Source organism: Patella vulgata, chromosome 8 (genome assembly GCF_932274485.2).
Source record: "Patella vulgata chromosome 8, xgPatVulg1.2, whole genome shotgun sequence".
NCBI classification, from domain to species: Eukaryota; Metazoa; Mollusca; class Gastropoda; family Patellidae; genus Patella; species Patella vulgata.
In genome coordinates, this window is record NC_065886.2 from 38,487,596 (window position 1) to 38,512,313 (window position 24,718).

At 33.9% G+C, this 24,718-nt stretch overlaps 1 protein-coding gene across 6 annotated transcripts in view; it reads right to left on the reverse strand.

Moving 5' to 3' along the window:
* The window catches only part of LOC126831143 (F-BAR and double SH3 domains protein 2), a 58,888-nt gene that overhangs the window by 9,744 nt on the left and 24,426 nt on the right, over positions 1-24,718 (reverse strand). For 2 of the 6 annotated variants that reach the window (XM_050561812.1, XM_050561815.1), the window contains exons 4-20: positions 23,646-23,731; positions 19,691-19,714; positions 17,558-17,702; positions 16,622-16,758; positions 15,803-15,866; positions 15,344-15,472; positions 14,449-14,571; positions 14,227-14,322; positions 13,528-13,677; positions 12,386-12,475; positions 10,923-10,974; positions 10,137-10,249; positions 9,292-9,444; positions 8,108-8,191; positions 7,235-7,490; positions 6,332-6,540; positions 5,657-5,768 (exon numbers count right to left, since the gene is read on the reverse strand). In XM_050561812.1, coding sequence (XP_050417769.1) covers positions 5,657-5,768; positions 6,332-6,540; positions 7,235-7,490; positions 8,108-8,191; positions 9,292-9,444; positions 10,137-10,249; positions 10,923-10,974; positions 12,386-12,475; positions 13,528-13,677; positions 14,227-14,322; positions 14,449-14,571; positions 15,344-15,472; positions 15,803-15,866; positions 16,622-16,758; positions 17,558-17,702; positions 19,691-19,714; positions 23,646-23,731 — 2,023 coding nt within the window. Of the gene's footprint in view, positions 1-1,558; positions 1,646-3,678; positions 3,719-5,656; positions 5,769-6,331; positions 6,541-7,234; positions 7,491-8,107; positions 8,192-9,291; positions 9,445-10,136; positions 10,250-10,922; positions 10,975-12,385; positions 12,476-13,527; positions 13,678-14,226; positions 14,323-14,448; positions 14,572-15,343; positions 15,473-15,802; positions 15,867-16,621; positions 16,759-17,557; positions 17,703-19,690; positions 19,715-23,645; positions 23,732-24,718 lie in introns of all 6 variants that reach the window. The other 4 variants (XR_007684153.2, XM_050561814.2, XM_050561816.2 and 1 more) reach the window with 4 other exon arrangements.

Here is a 24,718-nt window from a genome sequence, read left to right on the forward strand (position 1 = left end):
GTCCCTCTTAATATTTTAATGCCTTAACCCTTTGACTACTGAGTTTCCAAATGTTCCCTGGCATATACACGGTGTTTGTTGAACCGAGGCATCAAACGTTCTGGACATAAGTCTTATGTATTGTTAACACTACAACATCACGTTCAGCACTACACTGTTCAGATTACACTATTTCCTACCGGGACCTCTTTTGACTAAATTCTGGCCAGTTAATTTCAAAATTAAGAACCCTGGTTCAGAGGTAGCACAAGGGGTTAAATTTAAAACCTAGATTTAGTAAAGACCTAGAAGTTGTTAAAGTTGTCACTTAATAGAAAGAAAACTAATGTTATGATGAAGCTAAGTTAATATAAATACATTGGGGGGAAAGCGACAGATTTCATGATGACATATTATGAATAATTAATTTTTTTTTAAAAATTCAGTCAATATTTGTTGGATTTCTAGTTAAGCATAGTTTATTTTTTACTCAATTTCATAAATTGTGAAAATATTTTCATTCTGCTACAAATGATCACATGCAAGGATTATTGTCTTTGACTATTTTGATATGTATTGAAATTAAAGGAGCTGTCCCAGATGAATCAGGGGGGGGTAAGTGTGTGTGTGTGTGTGTTCAGTTTTCATATGTTCATCATGACTAGTCCCAAATTCCTGAATAACCAAGGCTACATACTTACAAAATTTATAGTTGAAAGTGATTGTCATGATGATTGCCGAATTTAACATAAGCTAAATAAGTTACAGCTTTACCTCAAAATCCACAGCAGCCTAACAAAATCTCAGATTTGACAACCTAAGGTCCTATTTGGGTAAGCAACTTCTTAACAATGGGCAACAAAGCTCTATACTGCTTCAGTGTTCACCAAGTTTAAATTCAGCACAAGTCATTTTTAAATGAGTAACATAACCCATGTTATGAAAATCTAGTGGTGACTTCAGAACGACTCATGAGCTGAAATTTTCAGACAACCCATTTGTCCTATTTCTTTTAGCAAATAATTTATATACTTTAAAAAACACTTTTATCAAAGAATACCTTGTGAAATCTGGGACCACCCCTTTAATATAACTGCAAGGCACAATTTTAATGCCAGACACAGTTGCTTGTTATATTTATGGAAATAGCGTTATCAAATTTATCATGTAAAATATCTGAATTTTCATTAGTTGCTTTTATTCTGTGAGTATAATATCATTGTAAGTATATATACATGTTAAGTGATCAACCTTGAGATCTTACATGTTAAAATCATGCTTTGGTTACTTTATCTCCATTTTTATCAACAATTCGCAGAAATTTGTAAGTTTTCTTTTTAATCATACCCTCACCTTAACTAATTATAATGTGCAAATTATAAAAACATCTAAAAATGTTATACAATCCTTTAAATTTTTCATCCAATAAAAAGATAAAACTACACAGAGTTTTTGAAAAAATCTACAAGAATCTTTTTTAAAAAGTCTACAAGAAATTAAGAAAAAAAAACTAAAGAGGATTCTATGATAGAAAGCCATGCGCATGCTATATGTAGCTTGGAGTGGCGACTAAATCTACCTAAATACTAAACGGCTGACTCATATGATGAAGCATTTACACTTCCCAGACGAAACACTTGCGTGCGTTTAATTGTGGGGGATTTTACTGAAAGAAACAGTTTTTAAATCAAGTGAAAATAATCACACTCAAATACATATATACAAATCATACACAATGTCTAAATAATACAATAAAACATGATCTTATTGTGGGAATTAAAGAATAATTGATATTGTTAATTTCCTGACACAGACATGATCAAGCCTAGAAATATGCCACCTGTCATAGACATTGTCAGGTTATAATTCAGGATTGATCAGATGCAATCCTCTTGTGAAATGAAATGGGGTTTAACGTCCTACTCCGACTTCGAATGAAGACGGGCATACGCCATGCAGTGTGCTATGAGGGAAATTTTGCCCGGGCAGCGGCCTCTATGGCTTACTCATATATCGAATTCCAACTGCCAAGGGATCATTTACGTGTACGCCACTGTGTACACAAGACCTTGATTTTATATCCCCTACAAACAACTAGACAGCTATCAATGTCAGGCCACCCACTCTGCACCACTGACAAGGGGAAACCACGCTGGAAAATCCCGATGAACTATTCTGTTCACCACAGATCTGTCATTTTTCTATGTTTTTAATAATATTTCTAATACAAGTAAAAATATCAGGTACTAGTTCATTAGTGTCTGACATTTTGTCATTATTAGAAATAATCATTTCCTAGATTGGCGTAAAATCCATTTAAAAATTCACGACACAAAAATTTCATGTTTTAGAGTATGCATATGCAAGCTGTAGCCACAAAATGATTCTAAGGTAAGATAAGACAGAAAAGATGGAGATTAACTTCTACATTTAGAAATAAACTTCCAAACAGAACGGTGGTGAACCTAACAATGGGTACAAGAAAATATAGTGAAGATCTTTATGAAGACATTGATAATGACTGAATATGAAAACAATAAATATAAAAATCACATTGGTTTACAACACAATACAGGTGTTATACACACAAAACTCATTGTTTACAAAAACACACAATTTATAGTCTACAGATTAGTTACTAGTAAATAAAACAAACAAACAAACAAAACAATTAACTCTTAGTCTCTGTTATCAAACAAACAAGATTAGATCTTTTTATAAAATGGAAAAGTTAGCGATGCATGAATTGAATACAAATGAAAATACAAAGATATGATACTGAGTTGGTGAGGCATTGCACAGTGAAAATATGAAAGGGGGAGAGACATTGCACAGATTAAGTGAAAATATGAGACACAGATTAGAGAGGAAGAGACTTAGAACACAGAACAACATAAGAAACAAATCAGAAAGGGTGAGACATAGAACAGGTAGAGATTGTAGTAAGAATGGGTGTGACATGGCATGTAGTGTCAAGAAATGTAGCAGAGAAAATGACAATGTATTAAACAGTCCTGCAACTTGAACTTGAGTCTGACATAAGTCACATCAAAGACCCAACTTGCGACTCAACTTGAAATATTTCTCGCAACAACTTACAACTTGAAAGAGCTGATAAGGACTCAAGTCACAATGAATAGAAAAAAGACATGTAGAGATGATACAACATGTAGAGATGATAAGATATGTAGAGATAATAAGACATGTAGAGATGATTCAACATGTAGAGATGATTAGACATGTAGAGATGATACAACATGTAGAGATAATAAGACATGTAGAGATAAGACATGTAGAACAGCAAGTTGAATAATGGAATATATTTTAAAGAGAAACAGAGAATAAATAAAATAACCTAAGATATCTGTGATATGAAATAGATTTTATTTAGTGGGATATGTGAAAGATATCGGTGACATGAAACGTGTAGTGCAACTGAAAAGAAAGTTGACAATCATGCTACCATATTGAAACTGTTCAGATGAGACAAAGTGCAACATAGTCGGTTAATTTTGCTACATATCTAATTGTATTTATAGGTTAAACTCTTTGAAATTCTAATTTTAGGGAATGTAAATTGACAAATATTGATGAAATGAGAGCTCTGATTTAACTTCCTGAAAACAGACAAAGCAAACCGACTAACTAACAGAGACAAAAGAAATGATAGACATAAAGAGGGTTATGTGTGTAACCTACTGTTAACACTGGCTGGTACTACTAGGATAATAATAAAACACTGAAATATAAATCATATATACACCACTCTACACAGGATCAGTCAAATGGTGGATTATTTGGATAACCACTGTTTACAACTAATCTATGTTTTCAGAACTAAACGGAAAACTTTATTTTAAACAATTAGGATAAATATTTTACAAGATCAGGAAAATGAAATAGAGTATATCATTTTATTATTCTGCACATGAAGACGGGCATACATCATACAGTGGGCTATGGGGTAAATTTTCCCTTGACAGCAACAGTACGGCTAAATTTCCAAAATCAAAGATCTTTAGCGGGACCCCACATTTTTGTATTTAGTTGAGAAGACTGTGTGCTATGAGATGTAATTGTCCACATACGCCTATTCTTATCTCAATTACCAACTGTCCAATGTGCTTCTAATGAAAGACACATGACCTCAGGTTTTCTGTATCAAGTTCCGCAATATTATTCAAATCGAAAAAGGAATCAATGTTTAAATAAAATAAGGATTTTACAAAATTGTAATGCACAGGAATGTATAAAATATAAAATATTGTTTAAGATAAAGTTTTCCCTTAAGTAATTAAAATACTCTTAATTAATGTTAAAAAAACTCAACATTAAAGATAAAATTTGAAATTCTAACAAAGAACAGATAAACACACAGAAAACAAAAGAAACACATACAAAACACATCGGCTAAGCAATTCATTTAAATTTAGGATAAATATCATCTTTTTGTGGTTTGTTTAAATTTCTAAATATTCTAATGAAAACAGGAAAACCACCATTTTAAAATGGCAGCTGTTTCTGAAAGACTAATGTTGTAACAACTTACACAAGTCTTGAAATAATGTTTCAGCATAGACTGTTTATTAATATCACACAAAACATAAAATTAACACAAATATCCACATAGATAGAAAACAATTAAAGGGACAGAACTGCTTTGATTTGAGAGAGAAATTAAAATGTTGAACTGATTATTACTGATGTTGTTTGTTTTACCAGATGATAGTCATGATCACTCCAGTTCAATTGCAGCCTGGATAAAATAGCACTATTGTTGATGTTATTTGTTTTACCAGATGGTAGTCATGATCAATCCAGTTCAATTTCAGTCTGGACAAAATAGCACTAAATTCATAGGAAATTTAAATGTGGTTTAATGTCCTTCTCTTCTACTCTATTAAGATGGTCATATACCAAGCAGTGCGTTATGAGGTTAGTTTTGCATGCACGTCTATCTGTACACAGGACCTCAGATTTTCATCCTATCCGAAAGACTAGACACAGTTCCTTGCCAGGCCCTTCCATCCTGCAGCACTGACAATGGGAAACCACAATGGAAAATACTTAGGAATTTTCTCAGACAACACTGGGATCCAACCAGAAACCTCCTGATTAGCGAGCCAGCGTCTTACTCACTTAGCCACCATGGCTCCGCTAAATTTTTATAGTGTTAAAGGTCATACATAGATTCTATTTTTTATGATTGTCTGTGAGGAAAAATGACAAACAGTTTATTTCTAAATTTACGGATAGAGCCTGTGCCAAACTCTGATGAAAAAAACACACCAGTTCGCCTCAATTCAACACTTTATTTTAACTCTAACCAAATAGCTACAACTTGTATGTAAAATTGTTCATGCTTTCCAAGATTATTCCATCATGCATTCTAGTGGGTCAGAGATTGCAAAATTGTAATCGTATAGAAATAATAAATCCAACATGCCAGCCAACCACCATATATCGAAAGTGAAGAAACAGAAATAATTCAGAGCTGAACTTTTTTTTTTGTTTATGACCCCAATTATTTTTTTTTTCTTTTTACGAATCTTTATAAATTCTATTATTAATCCTGCCTTATTCCTAGGCCTAAATTTCAGAAAACAAATTGCCAGGTATTCAGTATAATATTCTCAAAGACAATGAAATATATTTAATGAATTGATGTAATACTTACCATCACCATTAGAGACAGGGGGAGGTAACTCATCGGGTGTTGGTAATGTTACCATCACTGGTGGGGGTGGGGCAAAGTCAGGAGGACTTGTTAATTGAGGAGAGAAAGGATCCTAAAATATCAATGTGTCATGAAATTATTGCAATCTGTGACCTAAAGGGTCCATAAATAGTGGCCTTCCCACCCAGATAAATTTAAATGAAATAGCCCTTAATATTTTTCTGCCAATAGGCAGTGGAATTCTTTGCCTTTTAGTATCTGCAGTTGCACCTCTTTGACAACTTTTACATCTAAACTTAAAAGTTTTTTTATTCCAAGAGCGTCTCAGTTGTTAAATTTATTTAAGTTTTTCCCATTATCTATATTTTTTAGCTTATTTTTGTTTGTATCTATTTTAGTGCTTTTATAGATATTTTTATTTTCAAACTATATTGTACCTGAAACATAGCGCTATATGTATGTTTTATAATAATTTTATAAAAAGAATAAAGTATAGAAAACACAATAATTTATTTTCTGTCTTTGCATTAGCCTGGAATTGGGACTTTTTCCAGGAACACTTAATAATCCAAACTAATCCAAAGAATTTCATGGGTTAAGTTTTAATAATTATAATGCAAATCAATTTGACAGAATTAAACCGATACTATAACATACATTAAAAATAAAACTTACATCGAGAGACATTCCTTCTTGTGTTATTTCTTCTACGACAAGTGACGGAAATAAACCCACTCTACCGTTTATTTCTCCTTCCCAGAAACCATCATCAACACCATGATCTTTGCGTAATATTTTTATCAGAGCTCCTTCGTTAAACTGTAATTCCTCGGCAGTACTACCAGTATAATCATATAAAGCTCTAGCCCATACATCTTGTAAATCTGAAATAAACAAATCGTAAACATCAACTAATAAAAATTAAATGGGGTTTAATATCTTACTACTTTCTACACTTACTAACCATTGAAGATGGGTAAATGCCATGCAACCTACCCGTAAGAGGGAGAGAAATGGGGTTTAGCGGCCACTCAACCCGTTTACTCCTTGTCATGTACTAGCGGGAAATTGAAACCATGCCACCCAAATAAATGTTCTCCTCTGACTGGGCTAAGCAAGATGGGCATACGCCATACAGTGTGTTATGAGGGAAATTTTTCCCAGACAGTGGCTCTACAGCCTACTGCTATATCCGATTCCAACTGCCAAGGGATCTTTTATACAGGACCTCGGTTTTTCATCCAATCCAAACGACTAGGCAAACGTCCTTCTCAGGCCCTCCATCCCCACTCCACGAAGGTTAGGCTGTTGGCACTGAAGAGTATAAATGCCAATTAAACTGAATCAAAAACTTAAGGGATCACAAAGTGTAAGGTTATGGTATTGCCTGGCAAAAACCTTATCTAAAGGCACAAATGACGCACTGGGATCATGAGAAGAAAGCCTGATCAAAAACCTTATGCTGCTACAAAATGACCCTTTCCTAAAACACTATTATAAATCCTACCCATTGCTGGTGTCCAGCTCTAAACACAGGCAGAGGTATACAAATTAAACAATAAAATATTTTTCACGTACAGGATTCTTGTAATGGTAGATGGAAATTATCAACAGGCATTACATCCGTCGTCTGCTGAATTTCAAGGTCACCGGATGAATAACTAGAGGTTGTTTCATGTTGTATGTCGGCTGCTATAGGGGACTGTATTTCTGGTGGTTGCATAGCAACTGGAGTAGCTGGTTCACTGGGTGTTTGGTTATCTGTTATAATACTATCGGTAAGGTTTACATAGTTTTCAGGAATGTAGCCTGTTTTACCTCTCAAATTTCGAGCCTGAAAATAGAGCAAACATATAAGCTATTTCATTCAGCTAGAAAATTACCAGCGTGTTATGGAGGCAGTAACAGTTGAGTAGTATAGCTCTGGCCTCTAGACAAGACTGTCCTAGATTTTCAATCATGGTTCTAACTAGAAAAGTCAATCTGCACACTTCATTCTTCGAGAATAGATCTCTGCCCTACATGGCCACCATATCCAAAAATTGGTATACTGTTTTGTAGTGTGGTTCTACTCTGTTTCACATATGTCACACACACAGACTAAACAAACTTTTTCAATTTTATTAAATGGAAGCAGAAGGAATACTAACCAAATTCTCAAAGTATACTTAGTGTTTTCAACTAAAATCATTGATTTAGGAATTACAATGTTTGTCAACTAGCTAAGTGTCTGTGTCTGTATGTAGAAAAGTATGCTTTGGGATCTATTACATGCACAACAACTTTGTACATGTGACCTTGGTGTTCCATCCAATCTGGCACAATTTTCTTGCAGATGCCAACTCAGATAGAATTATATTTTAGATTTACAAGCTGGAATAAATCATACTTTTCTGTTGCTTAAACCATTTACATAAAAAACTTAAAACTTAGGCCAAACCATTTACTGACCTTGACCCATCCATCACCATCACCATTAGCAATGAGGTCTAATTCTTCGTTAGCCTGTATCGTTAATTCATCTGAATTAGTGGCCTGAAAAATAATAATAAACCTCTAATATTAATAAATCCTTTGGCTGTAATCAGCTAATCACAGTACAACATTGGAATTCTTGTCTTCATTTCTTCTTTTACTGACATGAGCTTTAGATAGTTGCCTGGGATTAAAATAAAAGAATTTATGCCTGTTCCACACAGAATTAACCACGCCGATAAGCAGCGAATATTCGCTAGGCCGCTACAACCACTGAGAGCGATGAAATCGGTGTGGGTTAATTAGCTCGCAATTTTTTCCTTCTGCAAATTAATTTTGTAAAAATTTTTGAAGCATTAAAAAAAAAAATAAAGTTGTTTAAAGTATATCTGGATAAAAATATTTCCTATTTAGTGTAAATGGGTATATAAAATGAGCGAAAGGCATCATTCTGCCCTGACCAGTTGACATTAATTAAATAATGCATGCTCCCTTGAGCCAATGATTGACGCCGTGTGATGTGATGTCACATGTAGATGTCCCTTATAAAGGTCAGTCACCTTATACAGAGGTATAAGAAGCCGCTTACGCATTACCTCTGTGAAACAAATTGAGAATTAACAAGTTTTATTTCTTGAAATATACCAGGGGTTTCTACTTCAACACAAAGCCCAGCTTAACCGGAGCACCCTGGGCCTGACTAGCATCGAAGGGCCCCTAACGCGACGAAAAGATTATTTCACATCCTTTTGAATGGCACGCATGTGTAACACACAATTAAACGGTTGAGGGATTGCAGACTCACCAAGTCTCCGCCCATCGCGTCGCTACAAGCCTAGACTGATCACCGAGTGGAATTTCACAGAGAAGGTTGAGCGATAGCTCAGTCTCCGCCCTCGCGCCGCTAGATCGATTACCATGAAACTTTCATCTGGAATTTGAATTTTTTCTCTTTTTGCCATGAACCGCGAGGGCCCCTATACCGCGGGGCTCTGGGCTTGGACCCCTCAGGCCCATGCCTAAGCTGGGCTTTGCTTCAACAGTATCTCCCAGAATATTGTGTACTTATCAGAACACTTGGTAATGAGTTCTGTTTTAAAACTTGTTGTTTTAATTGGACTGGGTCTAGAATTGGTTGGAATTATGATAAAAAAAGTTACCTCAAAAGCATAAAGAGATCGACATTTTACGGGGAATTGTTTACCGGAACTATGGATGAAGAAAGTCTCATTTTCAGCAGACGTATTAAACGTGTCATCTATAAAATCATCATCATCATCGTAATGTGTATACGTTGGTTCATCAGCGCTGTGCTATAAATTAAAACAAATATTACCATTATTTAGACAGCAAATTTAAATACTGTGTCTGGCCAATTAAAAAGGGAAATAACTCACATTGCCCTTAAATTCCAATGAATTTTAAAATTGATTTTACTTCCATTGATTGAGAATTAACTGAGATAAACACAATAGTAGAAAAGGAACTATATTTAGCTGCACTAAGGCAAGATTCTACATCACCCTTCATACAATGTTACCCCTGCAGAAAATCACTGATAGTAATAATATTTCTGTAAACGAAAGTCTTTCCACTTCTACTCAGTTCTATATGTGTGGATGACTTATTTCTCTTTTGCTACTTATATATCAGGCAAACAACGATGTTTCAAAACATTAAGAATGTCTGGGCAATGTCATGGTACCAATGCTGGTATTTAGAGAAAACCCAAAACAATTTAATCTGTGCACATGCTCCTTAACTACATACTTTAATAAGTACAAATCAATGTTTAGAATACTTCAAAGAATTCATAATTGAAATATTTCCCACCATAGCATACGAATCAGTTCCTGCCATAATGCATAAAAACAGACCATTTGAACCTCTAGACAAGTATCACTGACATTTATGGTTAATTATATAAAATATATTTGAGAATGTTCCTTTGAAATAACAAATGTCTACAAGTACAGATTTTTATTGTTATAATGTAGATACGTACTCCGCCAGAGCTTTCTGTTCTTAGAGACATTTGACTTGGCACCCTGGCCATTGTCAGATCTTCAGTACCCAGACTTTCCATCTGGGCATTATTTAAATACTCATCTATATTCACTGTCAAGAAAAAACAAACAAATATTAAAAATGAATAAAGATATAGGTGTATAAGTGAAATGAAATGGGGTTGTTTATTTCAAATTCAACTTCATACACATTACATGATATACCTAAAATCATTTACATATGAAGGAGTAATAAAAAAAAAAAAAAATACATTAACAAAGTTCACTTAAAAAAAACAAACAAGATGTTAAAATTTGCTGTCATGAGAAGAAAGGGAGAGACATCTTCTCCCTTTGTCATAATTATATAAAGTTAAAACAGGAGGTCCAGCTATTTGATGTTTGGTATTGTCAATATGGACAGAAAGAAACAGTGTGGGGGTGGGGGGAATCTGAGTGCTTTATGGAAAAGTTCTCGCAGTTAAGACTATAACATGGAGTTTAATGTCCTACTTTTATATACCAGTCATGCAATGTGTTATTTCGGGACAGTTTGCCGATGGCGATGATTCAGTCTACTCTTTATTAAATTCCTACTATCATGAGTTTGTTTATGTACAAGCTAACATGAACATCTCAGAGGCTTAAAGAATACCAACATTCTTCTTGGTCTAGGCCAGAAGTCTTGTTTAGAGTCCAGTCCAGAGCTATTAATCAATCAAAATGAAACCCTATACATGTGTATTTTGAAAATATAATCAACAGATACATATATAAAATCTTACTTCCAACAGCACGTAAAGCCTCTAATCTACCTTCTGCTTTTGCTTTAGACGTCTGAAAACATAAAACAGTCTCGTAAATGGATGTATGAGTAGAATTTCACAAATCAAGGAAAACCAACAATGGGGATGGGTATCAGCATAAACAAGACCTGAAGGGTATCAGCATAACATGACCTGAAAGATATCAGCATAACGTGACCAGACGGGTATCAGCATAACATAACCTGAAAGATATCAGCATAACGTGACCAGAAGGGTATCAGCATAATCTGAAGGGTATCAGCATGACATGACCTGAAGAGTTTCAGCGTAACGTGACCTGAAGGGTATCAGCATAACAGGACCTGATCATGAAGAGTATCCACATAAGGTGACCTGAAGGGTACCGTATTATCATAACATGACCTAAAAGGGTATCAGCATAACATGAACTGAAGGGTGTCGGCATAAACGTCACATGAATGGTGTCAGCAGGGCTCAAACTAGGGACAGAATAGGGAGAAATGAGGGAGACATAGGGAGACTTGAAGGAGAGGTCATATTTCATGCATTGCTGCAACCAATCTTACCAAGTCGTTACCCAGTCAATATGCTAAATAAATAACAAACATCGTTTAGCTGCACACATATATTTATTTCAGTATGTCATCATACTCTTACTGGTATCAAAATTACTGTGATAATAAATTACACATATACTAGTACTAAGACAGACTTGACTTTAGCAATACAAATAAGATTTGTAATACCCCTCTATCAAATACATCAATATTTATACCCTTTCGTGCCTAAATACATTTAATTACTAGTCCTGGGTCTATTGTGTGATTGTTTTAGCACCTTTCACAATAGGATAGTCATGTTGTTACGTAGTAGGCCTACGACATTCAATGTATGAAATTATTGTTTTGACACACCACTCACTTACCTTCAGTACTTTGTCTAGACAGAAATACATGAAAATTATCGTATCCGCCGCCATATTGGCCATCGCAGCTTTTGATTGGCTGTTATTTCTGGACGAAGCCAGAGGTTGTAACGGAGATTTATGATTCGATTCCTTCGCTTTATTTTAAAGAATTGTATTTCCTGTTGACATCAAATACAATGTTTTTCATTGAAACTATTAAACATTGTCACAGCCAACACAGAGAAAGTCGAAAAACAAAATATTAATACATGTTTTGCTTTTCACAACTTGTTTAATTTTCAGTTTTCCTTTCGATGCTCACAATGCGAACACGTGTTGTGTTGTTTAGAAAATGCTTTGTTTACCGTTGATATCGATGCCTGTTACCTACTTCGCCCTTGCACAAATGTACGGCGAAGTGAGGGCGACTTCAACTTCTCCCTATTGCCTTTTAGGTCGAAGTCATCAATGGGTTAGGCGACTTTTTCGCCCACGTCGCCTGGTAATTCGAGCCCTAGGTGTCAGCAGAAACGTGGAAAATAATATATCATACCTCAGCTTTTCTTATATTTTGTCGTAACTCTTCCATTTTTTGTTCTGGGTCTTGGGTTGGAGTTGTTCCCCCATCACCAGGTTCAGTCAACTACCGAGTAAAAAAAAAATAATGACTGAATTTACATGTAACATCAGTTTCAGTAAAAATCAAATAAACAAGCCAACAGTAAACCTAGTGTCTGCCGCCTCGATCGCCAAATAAATAGATGACACTAAAGAATTGTACAATTATCTTTTTTACAATGCACTGTACAATAAAATTGCATATCATGACTTAGTTTACATAGAAAATGTTCATCATTGAACTCAGTCAAGATCTTCATCTAAAGAACAACTACACCAAGTTTCAGCAATCTACAATCTAGGAGCATTTATGGTAATCCAAAAGGTTTGACAGACAGACAGCAGGATTCCTGCCTATTCTTCATTCAATTCAAACTGTCAAGGCTTCTCTTAAGTGTATGATGAGTACACAGATCGACCTTGATTTTTCATACTATCCCAAAAGCTAGAAGCTTTTTTACTAGCCAGGGCCCTGTTTCTCGAAATCTTAACTAAAGATAAAATCCAAATTTTAGTAGAAACTTCAATTTTGATTGGCTAAGCAATAAAATCAATCTAATATTATCCAATCAAATTACTAAAATTTTGATTTTATCTTAAGTTAAAATTTCGTGAAACAGGCCCCAGAAGACTTCCCATCCGACATCATCCTGACAAGTTTAAACAAGGCTGGAACATCCTGATGAATTTTCTCAGCCAAGACCTTCGACCTGCTGGTCATTGAGCCAGTGCCTTACTCACCAAGCACACTCTAAAGATGATTTGATAGTGACTTGATGAAGTATCAACATTTTTTTTCTTCCCAGATGCAGGAGTCAAAGTGGCTCAGTGAGTACAAGGCTGGCTTGCTAACTTAGAGTTCCTGTGTTCGATCCCTGTTAGGCTGAAAAGGTCATCAGGATTTTCAGACTAATTCACCCCCCCCCCCCCTTTGTCCCTCAGAGCACTGTATGACGCATGCCGCTCTTCATTAGCCCATTTGGAGTAAAAGAGTAGAACATTAAACATCCCATTTCATTTATTTCTTCCCAGACTGTTTAACAATAAATCATGAACAAGAATAATTATAGAACTAACCCGTTCAACTGAACCACCACATTGATAAGCCTTCAGTAATCTGTTATATTCTCGTATAAGTTTTGTTTCTTTAGCAACTTTCGTCGCCCATTTCTTGGATTCTTTATCTAAATCAGGAGCTGCATTATAATCAGCACTTAGTTTGCATATCTACAAAAGGAATAGATAAAAATAATTTATAATCACTGCAAACTTATTTCAAAATTTAAGTATTATTCAACTGTGACATACAGGGGTTTAATATCGGCTATGCCTGTTCCCCAATCCCTATTCAGATACAAATCTGAATAAAAATATTGCTTATACCCCCCCCCCCAAAAAAAAAATGTAACATACTTTTATGATTTAAGGCCACATTTGAAGCATAATATACTTGTTAATCTGGAACTGCAGGACCGAGAGCCTGACAAAGACAGCTGTCTAGTCGTTCGGATTGACCGAAAAACTGAGGCCCTGTGTATACATTGGCATGCACGTAAGATTTCTTTGCAGTTGGAATTCGATATAAGATTAGGCCATAGTACCGCTGCCCGGACAAAATTTCTCTCATAACACACTGTATGGCATATGCCTGTCTTCATTAGCCCAGTAGGAGCAAAACAGTAGGACCTTAAACCCCCATTTCATTTCATTTTGAAGTTCCGAATGTCCATACTTTTTGACACAGTGAATGAAGTTAAAATGTTAAAGAATACTTACAGGATCTTGGTGACATGGCTCAAATTGATATTGTATTAAATCTGTAAATACCGGATGTTGATATAAAAAACACTGTAAACTATATTGTCGACATATCTACAAAAATAACAACAAGCATTTTATATTCTATATTTCATACAAATATAACAACAAGCATTTTATTTGTCACTTCAGTTAAATAATAATCACATACACTTTAATGACAAATTTTCAAAAATTTACCTTTTCTGCTTGAGTCACAACATTTTTAAAACTGTCTGTTTCTGATTGGCTTATATCTGCTGCTGTCTGACCAATCAGTTTAAAGTATTCCTCTATTTTCTCATAAACTTCTCCATCTAAAACCTAATCAAAGACAAATAGTGTGATTATATTGATTGGATATGTGCGTTTGTTATTTTGATTTTTGTATATTGTGTCTAGTCTTGTCCATAGGTCTGTCTTGTGTAATTGTTTGTGTGTGGTGCAGTCCCCCTGCACTAACCATATACAGTGATAATTCTCATACATTGTTAAATGATTTTAAATTTTTAATTCAGGAGTTCTGGGTACAATCCCGGTGTTTGCCAAGAAAGTTCAAGATTTTCCAGCAGGTTTTCTAGTTGTCAGTATTTCTGGATGGAGAGTCTGGCAAGAAAAAGTTTCTAACCATGCGGATGGGATGGAAAATCAAGGTTCCATGTATACCATTGGCAGCATGTTAAGGATTCCATGACCATTTGAAACTGGAGTAAGAATAAGTCATAATGCCATAGAACACTGTATGAAGTATGCCTGTCTTTATTAGCCTGGGTGGGGCTTAAATTAGATCATTTCAAGACTAACCCATGGTATATCAATCATTCATTGCATGCTTCCATTGAGGTCCCGTGCACACATTGGCATGCACGTAAAAGAACCCTTAGCAGTTGAAATTGGATATAAGAGCAGGCCGTAGCACTGCTGTCCAGGCAATATTTCCCTCATGCACACTGTATGACGCATGCCCGTCTTCATTAGCCCAGTCAGTGCACTACAGTAGGACGTTAAACCCCATTTCATTTTTTAGATTGCAAAAAGTAATGAAATTATTTTGATAAGTTCACCTTCACTCAATTTTATAAAGATTGTGACTAACCTGTAAGAGTTCTGGTAAATCTGTACTATAATACCTTATTTGGTGCGCGTTAGCGGCAGACATGTTTAAAATATATTCATTACGACAAGAAGTTGACCTCACTTCACATCCATCCCGTCGAGTTTTTAACTGAAAATAACAAAAAAACAATTGAAATTGGATACACTATAAAGATTTCACAATAAATAAAACAAGAATATATTATTTATAAAATTAATATAAATGAGTATAGAAATAAAGTCAATCAATTCTAAAATGACAGTTGGCTGATATATTTAATTGATTCTACTCTACACTATGCTATGTTCGGCTGAACTTAAATAATACAAGCATTCTCTGTATTGTGTACTACACCTGTCCCTACTTATAACAACCTCCCCATCACACTTGATCATAGACTTGGTCCCTATTTATAACTAATTGTTAATATTAGTTTGGTGTTAGTAAAATAAATCTAACCTTAGCACTATTTTTCTGTAAACCGGCCATAGATTTAAATATTCCTGTTGATTTTCTTTTCAACCTGAAATAAAATAAATTATCAATAAATAATACTGATATAAAATATTTACTGTTTGAAAAAGACCGGAAATCCACATGTGTATACTGATAGTATCATAGAGTTCCTGGCAGTTAAACAGAGAATTCATCAGTTTAATTCACTCAAATATATCTAGGACAAGTCTTTTTTAAAGTCCACTTGACACAACCTAGGTCATTTCAGGACTTACACATGGTTCAATTTTATTTCAATAATTTGCTTGCGCACAGGGGTCTTTAGCAGTGGTTTCGATTCCCCGGTTGTACGTGACAAAGAGTAGAGTCGCCTGTCCAATCTCGTGGGTTTTCTCCAGGTCCTCTGGATTCCTCCCAATGCTAAAGACCCCTATGCGCAAGTGAATTATTAAAAAAAATTGGACCATATGTTAGTCCCAAAATGCCCTAGTTTGTGTCGAGCGGACATTTAATCCCATCTCCCTCTCCCCCCCCCCCCCCCCCCCCCCCCGGAGATGAAAATTAGGTGCTGCTTGTAAATAACCTTGTATCAGCTTAGCATACAATAATAGTAAAGTTTAGATGAAATACAACAACAAGTATTTCTGTACACAGTATGAACAGATGATGAGCTAAAAATAGAACCAAGAAAAGTGATGATTTACCCAGAAAATTGTTTGACAAGATCTAAAAAATAAATTAATAACGTTTCTCCAGCATGAGGATTGTCTGAGAAAAAACTACATGAAATAAATATCTAGTTCGACCCAAACATCTACTTACTTATCGTCGGCGTCTGATGATTTTTGTCGAGCTTCGTGAGCAAGACTTTCCTCAGTGTTGTATGTTTTCTGTGATTTGGTCAACTCTAGTACAGTGTTAGATAACTCTGATTGTATTGTTGTTAATTGAGGCATTACCTGAAATATTTAATTAATATAATAATACAGATGTTGGTGTACCATTATTTAAAATAATCAATCATACAAGATAGTGGTCATACTATATGATTTCTTTGAAATGTACTTGCATAATAATCCAAGTCAAATGTCACGGTGGGGAAAATGATGTCTGTGAAATCTACGAAATTGTTATTCGGGTAATGAATTACAGTAGCTGATATCATAGTCACCTCAATAGAAATGGCAATCATCTTACTATGGGTCGATGTAGTAATGGCCCAAATATGGGAAATTTGACAGAACAGAAATTAAATTTTAACGTCCTACTGTTCTGCTCTGACTGAACTAATGAAGACATACAGTGTGCTATGAGGGAGATTTGCCTGGACAGCGGTGCTAAGGCCTACTCTTATATCAAATTCCATCTGCTAGGAGATCTTTTATGTGCACACTAATATGTACACGGGACCTTGATTTTTTGTCCCATCCGAACAACTAGACAGCTGTCCTTGTCAAGCACTCCGTCCTGCACCCCTCACAATGGGGAAACTATGTCAGAAAATCCTGATGAACTTTCTCAGCCAACACCGGGAGTAAACCTGCGACCTCCATGCTGGCGAGCCAGCATCTTACCCAATAAGCCACCGTGACTCCTGACTGAACAGATCTAGAGGAAATGCATATTAGAAACATATCCCAAAGGGTCAGCTAGTAGAAAAGGGTCTGGAACCACTAGTGCAGAGTGTAGATTTATCAAATGACACACGGCAAGGAGTATGGCAGTGTGTAGTACATACATGTATTTTTGCACTTTTACCTTTTTCATACATTGCATTTTACTGGCTCTAAGAGGTTTAACTGGCTCAGCAATTCTTTCCATGTACATTTCTGCTGCCTGTAATCTGGCTTTTGCAATTTTCTCTGTTTCTTCCAGTATATTATGCCACACAGTACATGCTGTCCTGAAGAATAAATATTTTAATACATATATTAATACTTATATCAGTCTTATATTAATAATTATCTATATAAATCGTGTAAAGCAGTAATAAGTCTAAGTAAGTCTGAATAATTTGTTGCCATTTATCAGTCTTTAAATCAGACTTATTCTAATAGTTTTAGCTGCGATACTTGCAAAATTCTCAAGTAATGCCCATTGTTCTATCATTCTATCACATGACAAACGTTATTATTGTTGCCAACAAAGCCAACTAATCAATGAATCAGAGTTTTCATACATTTTATTTAAGATTCAATAAATTTGTAGATAATCACTGTTAGATCATTTCATTTTTGAGTCCATGATATCCTTAGTTAAAGGAGCTAAACCTCTTTGATTAATAATAATATTACTACTTTAAGATTATCAGACAGAGTTGGATCATTTTATTCTTGAGTCCATGATATCCTTAGTTAAAGGGGCTAAACCTCTTTGATTTAGGTCAAGCTAAATTGTTGACTGCTGAAGACAAAATCAGTTCTATCTCATCATTAGCTCCAAGAAATCAACAAATCAAATTTAATTGAATCTTTTTTTTCATTTTTTTACCCCAATCAAAGAGATTTAGTCATTTCAACCAGATACTGACTTGTTTTGTGATATAAATTAATCGTTTTAAATATGGCTGACTTTCATTCTTAGAAAGATGATTTTAATCAGCTTTCAATGATTAAACAACATTTAACATGCTATATGTAAAATGGCAAAAAACTAGATGACCATACACATTAAATGTGGGCTTATTAAAACTCTGTTGTTTAAAAATACCCAACAGGATATACAACATATAGTGAAAACAAATGGTAAATAAAATAAATGACATTTATAAAAGATCTACAATAAACTCCAATTTCTATTTAAAAAAACAAAACAAAACAAATCCCAAAAATCTATCTGCAGCAAAACCAGATTAGCCGAGAATTCCATTTTGTGGTTGCATCTGAACACAGCACTATCTACATTACGATACATATACCTCCATCAAGTGCATCAAACCATAGTGAACTTTTTAAGGTGTGACTTAGGCGGTTTCAAGCAGTCTAAGGAGCAGTAGTCTGTACTGACTGCACTATAGTTAGTGAAATCTGAACATTTGGGAAAGAAAAGTACAGTGAAATGTAACATAATGGAGATGGCTATATGTGTTCGGTAGTACATGTATCGCCTATACATCAAACAGAAAATAGTGTACATGTACATGTATGTAACCCCAAAAATAATAAATATGGAAAATAAAGAATACAAACGAAAAAAAAAAATAACTGAAACAAAAGATAATGGGTGGATGGGGAACTAAAATGTATATACAGCCAACACCTTACCTTCCATGGGAAAGTCTATAGATTAGGAAATAAAATATATAGAGGAAATATGAATATGATATACTGATGAATGTACAGATCTAGCCTCATAAACATGAGTTGCCAGACAACTAAACATACATATGCCAACAGCAGCTACATTACATCGTCTGTGCTGTAATTTTGTTTTTGTTTTATGATTTTATCAGAAATTTACAATGACATAAAACATTTTTTTCTATGCGTTTATTCTGATTGATTAGATTCTAAAATCCATATCAGTTTAATCGGTTCAATATGTCCTGAGATAAATATATTTTAATAATTGATTTTCCTGTGGTAAGATAGGCAAGGGAAATAACTCTAATAAGTATTTACTGAAATCGGTATAAATGTAAGTCCATACATTTAAAATTTTACTCTCACCCCCAAAACATAAATATGTTTCAAGACAAGGTCAGAAAAAAGCAAGACCTCTGGGCTACAGTCTGATGCAATATCAAAGGTGACGGCAATATATGACCTCCACAAGGGCGTATAAAAATTAATAAATGTATCCACCATAAATATAAAAGGAAAAACAAACACCAATCATATGATCCCTTTCCAAAATAAAGATGATCTCAAAATTAATGAGTGAATATTTTACCTATCACAATAGGGGAACCATTTTCTGAAAACAGGAGATTATTTCATTAACAGTTTCTAGAATTTTATTTAAAGAATAGTTTGTCATCCTTTCAATCCAATTAATTTTTTCTAAATCATCTTTTCATGATCAAGACCCTTCAAAATAATCTGAAATAAAAGCTGTTTTCTGTTTTCTGAAGTTTAAATAAACATGTTTGAGTCTGGATAGTAAAATCAATACTGTTAGAGTAGACTAGATCAATATTTAAAAGTATTAAATAATAGTAGTTTTATATGAATAAGAAATAAAGAAAAGACCTGTATTGACTGTATATTGATCAGATTTAATGACACGACTGTGACAACATACACAATATTTATATATAACAAGTGAAGCTGGAATCATACACAATATTTATTTATAAATGTAACCTTTTTATAAGTTTCAACTGAGGTAGAAATTATACACAATATTTTTATACGGTATATAAACTTTTTATAAGTTTTAACTGAAGTAGGAAACATATTATATTTATATATAAACTTTTTATAAACTTTTTACAAGTTTCAATTGAAGCTGGAATCATACACAATATTTATATATAAACTTTTTACAAGTTTTAATTGAAGCTGGAATTATATGATATAAAAACTATATAAGATTTGAGTAGATGATATTTAGAAATTGGAATTTGATTAAAAATGTTTTATAAGGGCTTGATATTAATTAACAATTGCCTGATTGCCCAAGTCAACAAAAACTCATTTTTAGTCAACTCGTTTTTTTAATTTCTTTCGGACAAGCAGAAATTTTTTTTATGTCCAATTCATGAAGAGTAGCAAAATACGTGCCCTTTCGATAAAACATAAATAATTTACAAATTTTCTACGCAAAAAGATTTAAATATTATCAAGTATAAATCTGGTTACCAGTACTAAACTAACACATTAACAGAATTTATATCGGAAATTTGGGACAAGGAATTGTAGTCCAAGTAGTTGATATATAAATTTCATCTGATATCCAGACAAGATAAATTTCCTGGTGCATTTGTAACAGGATACATGTATATATATACCTGCCAACATTTTTATCAGGATACACACGCATACACTTTGACATTTCAGGTTACGATAATGACAACAACACTTTTTTTTACCCATGTTTACCAAGCATGACAACTGCACAGATTACATCACAATTCATTATGTGAAGCATAGCAACCTGCATGGAAACCATGGATGAGAATGTTGTTCTCCATACACAATTTGCAAATTTCTAGAAATCAGGCACAAATAAAGCAAATATTTGTCTTTTATAAGTGTTTTTAATTATATTCATAATACATGTCCAGCATAAAGTTCAAACTGTCAGGCATTCGGTTTCATACAGGTGTTGTGAATGCCTTCCTTCTTTTTATAACTCTGTATAAGATGACTGACCTTTATAAAGTTCATGTACATTCTACGTGTGACGTTACATCACATGACCTTGATCACTGACTCGATAGACTGTGCAATGTTTACAGAACGTGAACAGACCAGGGCAAAATAGTGCCTTTTACTCATTTCATATGCTCATTTACACTAAATATATAGGAAATAGTTTTTTATCCAAATACACTTTAAACACCATTATTTTTCTAATACTCCAAAAAAAAAAGAATGTTCTAGAATTTAATTTGCATAAGGAAAAAAAGTTAATATTGCGAGCTCATTAAGATCAGAAGGGAAACTGTTATTGGATGTACCTGCCTATAATTTGAAATCTTTAGGATCCAGAACTTTTCGAAACAGCGCATCAATTGTTTGGAATACACTTCCAGAAAATATCCGACAATGTGAATCTGTGTCGGTTTTAAAATCCAAAGTGAAAATTTGGTTGTTTAGTCACTATCATTAACACTCCAAAGTAAGAAAATTTTCTAGCGCCTATAGTGCATTGAATAGTTGCGCGATACAAATATCATTATTATTATTATTATTATTAACCGCACCGATATCATCGCTCTCAGTGATATAGTGGCCTAGCGATTATATTTACTGTTGATGAGCGTGACTGTCAGATACTATTATATTTTGTCAGATACAACAACTGTATAAACATTATTTCTAGGTCTGACAATTGTCATATTTTGGTTTGTCTCTATTGTAAATATGATCTGAACTGAATTCTACCATAATTTATTATACGAATCTCCATTTTTTTCTCCAGTAGAGCAAACCATACTGGGCTACTCTGATCACACAAATCATGAAGTGGTGGCAATACAATTGCTACTCATTATGTCATTATTAATCTCTCAAAGTGGGTTAGGTGGCCAAATGGTATGGTTAATGCATGTGCATTGCATCATAAGGTCTGTCATTGAGTCAAGCGGCATAGTTTCAATGTGTTAGTACCAAAATAACCTAGAAACAGCTGATGAAACTTTAACTTATTTAACAGCAGTAGATAATATAAGTTTATTTATACATGTACATGTACTATATCAAATCTTACTCTAGCAAATTGTGGTTCGGGGAAGTAGTGGTTCCCGTTGATCTCCCCCTAGCTATATACATGTACACATGCAGCTCAGAGTTTACACTCAAAAAATGTGCTTAGGGGGAGTAGTTACTGATGTACTTCGAATTTCAAACAATGAAAATATCCTCAGGAGAAGTGTTGTTCCCGTTTTTCTCCCACTAGTTACTGCCAGTAGTTCAAATTTCATACCAGGAAACTAATCAACTCAAAATTTGACAAGACAATTGCTGTTATTGAATACCAGAGTTCTGTTATATATTAGATATATTGTTAATCAAGTTATAGCTTTATATCTACCCATCTGATAATGAGATTACAAGATAAGTAGTTCTACACATAGACTAACAACTGTCAAAATTCATCATCTATACCTATCTAATCTTTATATCTAATCAATTATCTTCGAGGGTATTCACTTACTCCAGTCTCATCATATTATAAATTACTTTTAGAGGAAGTAGAGGATACAATGGCCAAAACAATATTCAGGTCATTCTGAGACTAACATAATATTAACGTGACAAGCAATGTTGCATCATCTGAGAAGACCTGAAGATATTGCTATCAGATAACAGAGTTTCTTGGCATTGTCCTCGAAACATATAATTGGATAAAAATTGATCAATTTTATTGCATACTAAGTGTTGGGAAAAATAATAGTTAAAATGCAGATACATGCTACTTCTCAAACTATAACTGACAAGAGAGCTTTTATATGTAATATCAAATGCACTATATATTATACGATGATTATTTCCCTTGCAAACTGTGTACGTTGAATCTCTAACAACATTCTCCTTTCCCCTTCCTTTATGGCATGTTAGTCTCTAAAAAGACAGTGTGTTGAGAAAATGCTAACCCTATTCCTTTTCATTCCTAAATGTAATTAAACAAATTTGACTGAGGTTGCAAGAGTAGTATTACAGTAAACTTAATAATAACTTTAATAGCCTGAAAAATATTCTAGAGGAGTAAATTCTATCTTTGGATATAACAGACATCAAATAGTTCTTTGATTCTTTAATATACTGGAACATAAATATACATATATTGTCATACAGTACTGACAGGCCAGTTACTGCACTTAGTAAGGGATCCTTACTAGTGACTACAAATGTATAAATTTGTTATATTTAAGGAAAATCAGATAATAGGATTAAAGTAAATGTAATTAAAACTGACATGGCATAGATGAACAAGACATAAAGGCTTAAACAATATAATATATCAACAAAAACAATAGATGGGATTAACGTCGTGACGGCATGAAAAGTGATGACAGGTTAATGACTTATTAGCCAGTTGATCTTAAATTTGTTAACATAAGAAACATTTATTATCTTAGCAATTGACATATTATCACACTATTACAATATCAACAATGAAACAAATAATTTCAGACCTTGAACATTAATAAAATAATAATATTCATGAATCAACTTACTTGTGTTCTCGTCCATCATCAGAAGATACATCAGGCTGAGCAGGAAATTCTCTCTTTAATAACTGATTGGTTAATTTTAATAAACCCTGAAATTAAAACCAAATCTTCCATGAATAAAATGTACAGAAATTTGATGTATAGACAAGTTATACTACTGAACTCAGGATTAGAGACAGGATGGGTGCTTGTCACAGATTTTTATCTGCACAGCAACATCACACTACCTATTTTGCACACATATATATATATACTTATTTTGAAATTAAAGTAACATTTTATTTGGTGAGTAGGCTGCTACAATAATATATTGGACAAATGCTTGCTACTCAACAAAAATAAACCCCTTCAATCAGCATTGTGAAAATGTGAAAATCTCTCTAGTGATGTAAGTCATAAACTCCAGACTCCAACACGACCACCCATCCGCCCACAATTCTAGCAGGTTTTAAATTGCAAATGGACAGATGGACAATAGTGCTGGCACTATACATCATTGAATCAACAGTAGTGCTGGCACTATACATCATTGAATCTATGTATCGCGATTCAGGAGATGCTGAATTGATGTATCGTGTTTCTCTTTTATGTTTTTTTTTTGTCGCTTCAGTAAGGTACCTGTCACTCTTAATTATCCATGTCACACATTATCCATACATGTAGGTACACAAACACTCTCAAATTGTTTTGGTTCTTATTTTGATACCTATCAATATCATGATATAAAACAGTCTTATTCCTTTGATATCGGCAGGACTAAAAATATGAATTATTCATTTGTCCTGTTGTTTTCTTGGAAAATATTGACTTAGTTATGAATCGTGATACGAATCGTATCGTAGTACCTGAATCGCAATATGTATTGTATTGCGACTGCAGTGACAATACCAAGCACTAATGGACATGGATGACAACATTTCTTTTTAAAACAGATAAATAGAGGTACAAACACATGGGAGGGGAATCCCCTTTCTAAATAATGTAAAAAAAAAAAGATTTTTCTGAAAAGTCAGCCTTTAAATATTATAATGTGAACTGTTGTGAAACATTCTATCTTAATAAGTATTCGACAAATG